The sequence below is a fragment of the Cicer arietinum genome, chromosome 8 (assembly GCF_000331145.2).
Source record: "Cicer arietinum cultivar CDC Frontier isolate Library 1 chromosome 8, Cicar.CDCFrontier_v2.0, whole genome shotgun sequence".
Taxonomy (NCBI): domain Eukaryota; kingdom Viridiplantae; phylum Streptophyta; class Magnoliopsida; order Fabales; family Fabaceae; genus Cicer; species Cicer arietinum.
The window spans coordinates 24,971,563-24,981,108 of record NC_021167.2 but is presented as its reverse complement, the minus strand read 5'-3'; the positions used below and the strand labels follow the sequence as shown (position 1 = coordinate 24,981,108).

The 9,546-nt window shown below is 30.7% G+C and overlaps 1 protein-coding gene across 2 annotated transcripts in view; it reads right to left on the bottom strand.

Moving 5' to 3' along the window:
* Positions 1–3,375: 3,375 nt before the first annotated feature.
* The window catches only part of LOC101503495 (uncharacterized), a 9,004-nt gene continuing 2,833 nt past the window's right edge, over positions 3,376–9,546 (bottom strand). The window contains exons 3-11 of one of the 2 annotated variants that reach the window (XM_004515174.4): positions 9,224–9,546; positions 8,118–8,742; positions 7,756–7,927; positions 7,176–7,527; positions 6,546–6,656; positions 5,894–6,245; positions 4,648–4,873; positions 4,311–4,532; positions 3,376–3,770 (exon numbers count right to left, since the gene is read on the bottom strand). In XM_004515174.4, coding sequence (XP_004515231.1) covers positions 3,626–3,770; positions 4,311–4,532; positions 4,648–4,873; positions 5,894–6,245; positions 6,546–6,656; positions 7,176–7,527; positions 7,756–7,927; positions 8,118–8,742; positions 9,224–9,546 — 2,528 coding nt within the window. In that variant the 3' untranslated portion in view covers positions 3,376–3,625. The remainder of the gene's footprint in view (positions 3,771–4,310; positions 4,533–4,647; positions 4,874–5,893; positions 6,246–6,545; positions 6,657–7,175; positions 7,528–7,755; positions 7,928–8,117; positions 8,743–9,223) is intronic. The other variant, XM_004515176.4, reaches the window with a different exon arrangement.

The window sequence follows — 9,546 nt, the reverse complement described above, 5'->3', positions numbered from 1 at the left end:
TCGCAATTAAAACATCATACTAATAAAACAAATAAATTTAACTACGCTGCAATATAATTCAACATTAACATTTTTTATATCTTATTTTTGGGTTTGTATTTTACATTTTATTTCATCAAATAAATACAAGTACCATTATATGTTGAAAAATAAATTGACAATCAAAGTACAATGAGTCAAACAATTATCCTATATAATAAGTTATCATAAAAATTTTATAACATATTTTAAAAATTAAATTAAATGATTGTGATAAACATGATTTTCCCTCATTTTAATTTTCCTACTCATATTCAATTATTACGAACCAATAAAGTAATATTATTAGATATCTATATTATATATAAAATATTACTTATAAAACTTATAAAATTATAAAAAAAAATTTACAATTATTTATAATAAATTTATAATTTATAAATTACTTTACAATTTGATAATAATTTATAATTTATATTATTATCCAATTATTTTATAAGTTATTTTATAATAAAATTATAAATTATTTTATAATATTATTAGTCATTTATCCATGGTAATAATTTATATTTTTAGTCATTAAATTCAATTGAAAAAAACCACCTAATCACTCATAATGGACATAAATACTTATTACTTTCAATTTATGTCAATCTATTTTTGTAGTAACATTTTATAAAATAAAAATATATATTCTATTTGATAGAAAATACATAAATTCATTAAAAATAATCATAAAATACGAATATATAAAAAATTATTAAAAAAATTATTTCCAATTATTAAAATATATTATCTATTATATATATTTAAAATAGACTTTTGATGCCACAACAACTTATTTTTTTTTTACAAACTCTTGATGAAATATATTCAATAATTTTTTTTTATAACAACTTCTAATGCTCACAATTAAAACATCATACTAATAAAACAAATAAATTTAACTACGCTGCAATATAATTCAACATTAACATTTTTTATATCTTATTTTTGGGTTTGTATTTTACATTTTATTTCATCAAATAACTACAAGTACCATTATATGTTAAAAAATAAATTAATAATCAAAGTACAATGAGTCAAACAATTATCTTATATAATAAGTTATCATACGAATTTAAATAATATTTTAAAAATAAAATTAGATGATTGTGATAAACATGATTTTCCTTCATTTTAATTTTTCTAATCATATTCAATTATTACAAATCAATAAAATAATATTATAAGATAATTATATTTATAATACATAAAATATTACTTATAAAACTTATAAAATTAATTCATTAATATCCGCGCAGTGCGTGGGCCATAATCTAGTTCATATTTAATTTTAAAAAAAAATATTAACAATTAGAAAGATCAAAATGATTAGTAAAGAATTCATAAAGTTCGAAAGATTAGAATGTTCATCACTAAAAGACAAAATTTGAAGTACACCGTTAAAGTACGCGAAAGTGTTGTAAATATAGTACACTAAAATACATGAATAGTATATATTTCTCTGATTTTCACTAAAGAACAATATATATTGTTAAAATATAAAATGTTTCTACAACTATTTTTTCACTTTTTAACAATCATATTTGTGATTAAAAGGTGTGAAAATCTCAATAAGATTTGATCATTCTTAAATCATCGAGAACATTTTGAAGTTGAATTTTGCATTAAAAATTCAAATGAAGATTCTATAATTTACTTTATGCATTGGGACAAGTGTCCAACAATCATACTACTCTTCCTACACCAAAAATAAAGACTTCCAACACCTATAAATACAAGAAACTTCAAACATTTGAAGTCAAGAGACTACATTTGACATACAATACACTTTTTATTGTAAATTGTATAAAAGTATCTTAAATCATCAAATACACAATCAACATGAAAAGATATGTTGAATTTCACGTTTTCTCTCTCCTTACTTAAATTCAATAACAAACATTTTAAAGTTGACTTAAACTTCGAATGCTCATTGTTTTTCAAGATAAACTTCATTTTAAATTACCAAGTATTGGGACATGTACCCAACAGTAACATGAAGATCTACAAGATTCAATATGAAAGTTTGAGTCACCTATATAAGATATGCTGAACTTTATGTTTTCTCTATCCTTACTAAAATTCAAGAACAAACCCAATAAACATTCTAAAACTCACTTAAACTTATCATTAAAAACCACAATCTACTATATCATTTTAGATTTTATATTGGGTCTAACTTATCCCTACAAAACCAATTTATAAGATAAAAAGTGTTACTCTTTATAAACTATTATAGAAGTCTATCTCTTATCTATATAGGACTTGGATTTTTTCTAATACTTCATTTCCTCCAAAGCATCAAAGGTTGTTTTTAAGTATCGTTTGGATTTCTTTATTGGAATATTTTCATACCCATCTAATGTATACTTCCATTCTTTTATGCTCTTTTCAAACAAGTTGGAACCCACTATTTTTATAGCTAGTGGAAGGTAATCCAAAAATGGTAACTAGCAACATGTAATAAAACACGATTGATCTTATTGGAGTGTCAATGCCCCTAAAGCTGAGGAACACATGGCAGGTAAATCCGTGAGAAAATGAAGAGAAAGATTAAGGTGATTGCGTATCTTTAATAATTGAGAAGAAATGGAAGCAAAAAAGTGTTTTGAGAATGCAGAATATTACTCTCTTAAATATGTGACTATAAAACAAAGAGGAAAGTGATTATAAAAATGGCAATCGTGAAACTTCCTTACCTTTTCTATAACCGTGTGGATCAATCACATCATAATATCATCGTAGCACCTCATCATCCTATCTGTCCTTCCATGTGACTTCATGACTCACCTTCCATGTGACTTCTTGCTAATATCTTGAATAAGATTAAACAAAAATACACATTTATTTAGTCATTTATGTTTAACTCAATTTTCGCTAGATTCCAATTCAGTCCTTTAAGTTATATTCAACTTGCATCAATAGTTTTTAAGATATATTAAATTAAGCATACAGTCCTTTAAGTTTGATTTTTTTTTTCGAATTACTATCATAAAATATTATAATCTAATCGAAACGTCACAACAAATTGACTGGTCAAACTACTTTACACCTAAAGGAAGTTAAAGACATTGATTTAATGGCACCCACCCAAAACTCTGCCTGTATCGGATGTATCGGATGTGCAGATGCAGTAGTAGTACCACAACTTGGCATCTCATGAACAAATGTTAGCATCTATTCCTTATTTTACCCTCTCTTTTTCTATCCTTCCATGCACACTTGCAACAGCCAATTCATTTAAACTATCAGATAGTGCAGACAATCAAACTTTTATTGATACCAAAACTTAAGATTTATTTAAGACTGCTGCATCATTATTTAATAACATAATCAGGAAATCAACAATCATTGAACAACAAAAGTTAGCAACATCAAGTTACTGATATTTGCTTTTTCTTTCTATTCCAGACTTCCAGTATATACACATTTACAAGTACATAGCACATTCAAATACATTATCCAAGATGGCCTCCTGAATTTACAAGTACATCTACAACCTATAAGCATGCTTGTAAACTAAAGAAAATAAAAACAGCAAATTCCAACAAAATATTTTAGACTGCAGAAACATCTTTCATAGAAGAGCAGTGCATTAAGGTCATGACTCTTGCAAAAGGATCTCATAAATGTCGGTTCTCAGATTTAGTTCTTTATCCCGCATTACTTCCTGTAAATCAGAAAGCTCTTTTCCAGTGAGAACAGAGTTTAGTTTGAGAAATCCATCCAACCATAGCTGTTTCGACCTGATATGCACATTTACATAAATAAATCAAATAAAAATATTAACTTACAATAGAAATGAAAAAGTAAACACATTTCATTATGAAAATCTTAGGATAAAACAACCCTGCCTATTCGGAAAAAAACACATTTGTTCCTCCCTTATAGCTTAGATACTTTGGGGAGAGATAACTCTACAGATCTTGTTTGTATAAACAGTTTACTTAAACTTTTATAACAAAAACGATAAGTGTTTGTCAAACTGTTTTCATATAAGTTATAAGTTGTTTTTATAAACTATACTAAAGAGCTTATAGAAATAAACTAAAAACAACCTAAGGACATCTCACAAGTCATTTCCATAAGCTCTCTCAAACAGTTTTATAAGTGCTTATACTAGAAGATAAACTCAGATAAGTCAATCCAAACAGACCCATAGTCCTTTCTACTTCTACCAACATCAATGTCAGAACATCAAATAAATATAGATCGTTTTTGCCACATTTTTTGGGAGAGGATACATGTTGTGAGCATAAGAAGTAATCTAAAACACAAGTCCTCACCAGGGGCAGGCATGGATAGCACGAAAGAAAATACGCCGAGCTGCAGAAGGATCACATGCAATGTTCAATTCATACCCAATGTAGCAACGCCACAGTACAACTGAGCTGCAGAGTACATCATTACCCAATCCTCTTTCAAACAACCCACGGATTCTGTGGTGTGAGCCACTTCTAGACATTTCATATGACAATGCAAATAGCCAGACAACTACAGATGGTTTCCTGACAATGTACAGTAAAAGAAGAAATTAATGCTTAGTTTATAATCAGAGAAAAGTTGTGTAAATTACCGACAAGACGGTCTGAAATTGTTGGGAACATTCATCAAGCATCTTACTTGTAACAACATTCATCTAGGATTCGCCGCAACTTATTAGACGTTGTGTGAAAGTGGCCAACCTCCACTACACCTTTTAGAAGTTCTGGATTGAAGGGATATATCTGGAGGCCCTGAGAAACGGATTCCCATACTTTCATCAGACTTGATTGCTTCTGATGTCTCTGAAGTATCCTTATGTAATAGTTAAACAAAAATTCCAATTGATAACTATGGCTTCTCCTTTCTGCAAGTCACAAACATTCAGATAGACGTGATAAGTGACTTATGTATGCTGTAATAATAGAAAAGATAGCGAAATTAATCGACAAGATGCTTTTATATGACAAGCCAAAATCAAGCATTATGCCCACTGTAAACCTCATGTATAAATAAGCTAATGGAATTTTTATCAATTATGTATCATGTTTCAATGGCAATGACATTAAGGATAGATGCATGACTTGGTATATTAAGAAACAATAGATGTCACTTCCTAGCAGCAATCCCTGTGGTAAGTGACTATAATATGAATCATAATTAATGACATCAAGGCCAGTTTGTTACATATTATAAAAAAAATGTGATTTTGATAAACAATAACTACGAACGAAGATATTTTACCTTTACCCATTTTTTGAGTGAGATATCTCCATAAATAATTATTGAATAAAATAGGTAAAGTTAAGATACTTTAAGCATTCAATGTTTGAATTTTTTTTTTTGTAATTCTCCTGCTTCTATTAAAAATGATTTTCCATAAAAGCTACTCAAAATAGCTATTTCATTTTATGCATAAAAATAATTTTTTAACAGTGGCTTTTTGAGAAAAGCTTACAAACAATCATAACTAAAACATCAAAAATGTTTTTTTTTTAAATCTTAAACAAACAGGCCCCGATACAAGTGTTTGAAACGTGCATGCTTACTGTGAGTAAAGGCACTAAACTTCATAACTAAATGTTGAATTTTATAATATAAACTTCTTCACAAACCATTAACACTCTGAGTTTAGCTACAAACTATTTCACTCATTAGTTTCATTCAAACCCACCCTACGAAAAGAATAAATAAATAGAAGGGGAGAACAAGCCTAAATTTTCTTAATCTTTAAAATAACTAATGAAGACTTTAACAATCGTATGTCTACTTTCTAAGCTTACAGTGGCAATAAAATAAGAATGTCTACTAGAACTTTAAATCAAAACACTTTTCTTAGTGGTGTAATGTTTTCTAAAATTAAGACCAACAATTGAAGATACTTAACCTGGAAGCACCATTGTAAAAGCTTGATCCAAAATTCCAATGCCCGCATCACATCCAGCAGTTATCTCCTCAAACAATGCAGCAGAACATACCAGAGCGACAGATTGGTCATTTATTTTACCACGAACCCAAGATGATCCTACTGTTCTCAGTTTTTCTTTAAACCCTTGATGTGCTCTCAGCAATTGCAAACTTGAAGCTTGACTTTTAAATGGGGTGTATTTTGTACCATTTCCTAAGCAAGACAATATATGTATAGCACGATATGAAGATTCACGGTCATCATCAGTGTTATTCGCAAGCTCCGCCTCAGCATACCAGAAATAAAGAAGAGGTGCATTGGACTGTATCTCCTGCACCATAAGGTCGACGAATGCAATTAAGAAAAGAATAGAATGAGGAGGTCGTGTACTTATAAGGGGTGCTATAAATAAAAACCCAAAAACAAGAAATTCAACGAAATAAAGATGTCCACTCCCTCAATAAAATTTGTTAGTTTAATTTCTCCATTATTAGGCACATGTGCTTTGAACTGAATAGACCTAAAACACCAAATCTAATCCGAAATTAAGTGTTGTAGAGTAGCTATACAAAAGAAAACATCGGAAAAATATGAGCGGTGATCCAACTAAGTTGCAGCAGAGCAGGTATACCTCAGGAAGCCCTTCCACAGATAACAATGCCATGTCAAACACCTTTCTTGCAAGATCAATGTTGCCGTAATTAGCCTCTCTTCGTGCATATACACCACACAACAATACATCCTACAATAAACAAAATACAAAACCAAAAGTCAAAAAATCTGAGAAAGCTTACCAATTACAACAAATGAAGCATAATAATGATTGCATTATATGCAAATGTCAAATGAAAAATAGTTATTCAATCACTTCCTCATAAATGAGAGAATAGCAAAAAGCTAACATCCCTAGGAGTTCATTTCAACATTTTAATGGGGAGAAAATTAAAACATGTAGGTGAGCTTTATGCGTAAAAATGTTTTAATTTATAATTTCAGAAATTTCAATCAAACATCTGAGAAAAAATACTTCAGCTAACAGAAAGACTGAAGTAAAATCATTGTTTTTCATTTCTGAATTGTATCTGATTCCAGTATGTTATTAAATTTAAAAAATCAAAATACCAGTTTAGTTGCATTACAACCTTTTTTTTAATGCCAATAGTTGTAAATGCTAATTTCTCGTTCAAAAAATATGTTAAGTAGTTTAGTTGTAGTTTATGTTACAGAAAGGAGCAAGAAAGTACAAAAAGAAAATGAGTACCTGTCTATCACTTTTTAAGAGAGACTTTGCTAAAGCACGACATGGCGTAACCACACAGTTAGAAGAATTCAATTTAGTAACATAAAGTTCTTCAGAAATAAGAACTGCTTCTTCCAAAATGTGATTACGCGGGAAAACAGTTAAACAAAGCAAGACTGCATTTCGTACAAATTTCATAACATCAGCATTCCTCCTGAAATTTCCTAATAGGAAATCAACAGTGAAACCAGTAGGAATGTTCTGTCCTTTTGTTAAAACTTCATGGATGGATTTCAAGTTCTCTAACATAGAATCTGGTAGATCCTCCAAGCTAAGCATGTTCTCTGTCCAAGTTGGACTGTTTGTGCAAAACCTACAAAAGAAAAATGAAGCAAAACAAAAAATATCAACAAATTATAACACATATATGTAAAAGCCAGAAGCCCCCAAGGAAGGACAAACCCACTAATAATGGTGATCTCTAGTAATTCACATGCATATCTGTCAAATATGGAAGGTAAAGAACCAGCAGTGGAACATCAGACTCTTAACTCGGAACAGTACTAATCCTAGCTTTTGACATTTACACCTAAAAACTTACAATTGAGACATCTTCCCGCCATAGAAGTCGATGAATTGAGACACCAAATATAGTCGAGCCTCTTTTGTGTTCAGGGTGAAAAGGTATTCACTAACATCTTCATACAATATGATTCTTGAGAGTTGCTCATCCTCTTCTGTATTCAGTGCTTCACTGATAGAAGTGGTTGTATCTGTTCATGGTTAATCAACAAACTTAAATAAGCATGACGATGGTAATGAAACTGCTCTGAATTTATAAGCAAATCAGCAAAATTCAAGTAAAAAAAATAGCCTATAACTAAGACACACACCTACAGTCCTGCATGCGTGCACACCGATACATTTTAAGAGAATTATAATCGTGAACTCAGAAAATCCTACCTGACTTCTTTCGAACAGGCATCCACTGATCACAATCTCTAGAAGACTCTTCTTCTGACCATTTGTTCCAGGTCGAAGTATCATTAACTTCGCCACCATCCCCGGCATTAATATCAATTCCCAGCAACTTTAGCAAATTCTCAGCATCATCTTCGGGTTCAACATCTTTATATTCATCCTCATCTTGAATATCCTCCATAACCAAATCATTGTTAGATTCATTTTCAAAATTAGTAACACCCTCGTTATCTTTAGAAAATGGTTCTGACCAACCAGTCCAACCTCCACCTTCATTTTCATGTGAGAGCTCCTCTTTGATGACTTGTTGCCTAGTTTCCTCCTCTTTTTCCAACCATGTGGACCAACCGAGAGCCCCTTCTTCTCCAACTCTAGCACCGTGACTATTCCAAAAATGCTCAAACAATCTTTGTTTACTCTGCTCTGTTAGTAGCAAAGGTGGACAAAACAAACTAAACTCAATTTCAGCCTGAAGTAAAGAAGTGGCAACTTCTCTATAACCAACCTGCCACTCAAATCTGCAAAGACTTAGAAATATATCCACCAGACGAAGTTCTAGCTGAACCAATGCAGGATCCGGTGAAGAATCAGCAGCTTGATGAGCCTGCTAAAAACAATTTTTCTTCCATTTAAAAACTATTTGAGGATCTTCTAAAATGTTTACATGAAGAAAAAAAAATTTACTAAGTGAAAACAATCAAGGAAATGATGTGAAGTTGTTAATTTGTCAAGGTATCAACTTCATGACTTCTGACAAAAAAGTAACTAGTTAACACACCTCCAAAATGTAAGCAAAAATAGAAGGTTAATTCAACGATCTTCTTCCCATCCATAGATAAAAATGACAGTACATAAGATTTCATTATCAGCCAATTAAATCCACCACCTTCCAACAACTTTTAGAAGGAAAAAAATAAATAAACAGTTCTTTAGTGACTAATATTCCTCCATACATAAAAGTAAAACAGAGCCTTGTATACAAAAAATAACACTACCTATGCAAAAAAGACAATAAATTGAAAAAAAGATGGATAATACTCGCTTTCATTCACAAAATAAGAAGAGGATGAGCATAAAAAGCTGAGAACCTGCCTAGAGTGCTTGTTGCATGAAGCAGACAGAGCTTCAATAGCATGGGCATACATCTTCCTAACCATGGAAACCTTGAATTTGGAGAAATTTCTCTGAACAACGTGCAAGAATTCACTCCATAACTTGTAACTTCCAGAATGTTGCACAAGTATCTTCTCCCATCTCCCAATTAGCACATCTGAGTTGTCTCTTGTTTGATAAGCTTTTAAAAGGCAAAGTAATAGATCTTCATTCTCTGGGTTAAGTTCAACCGCCTTCTCGAGAATGCTAATTTTCTTTTCAAGTGTTTGCAAGCGAGCACCTTTCTGTCGTTGCATTC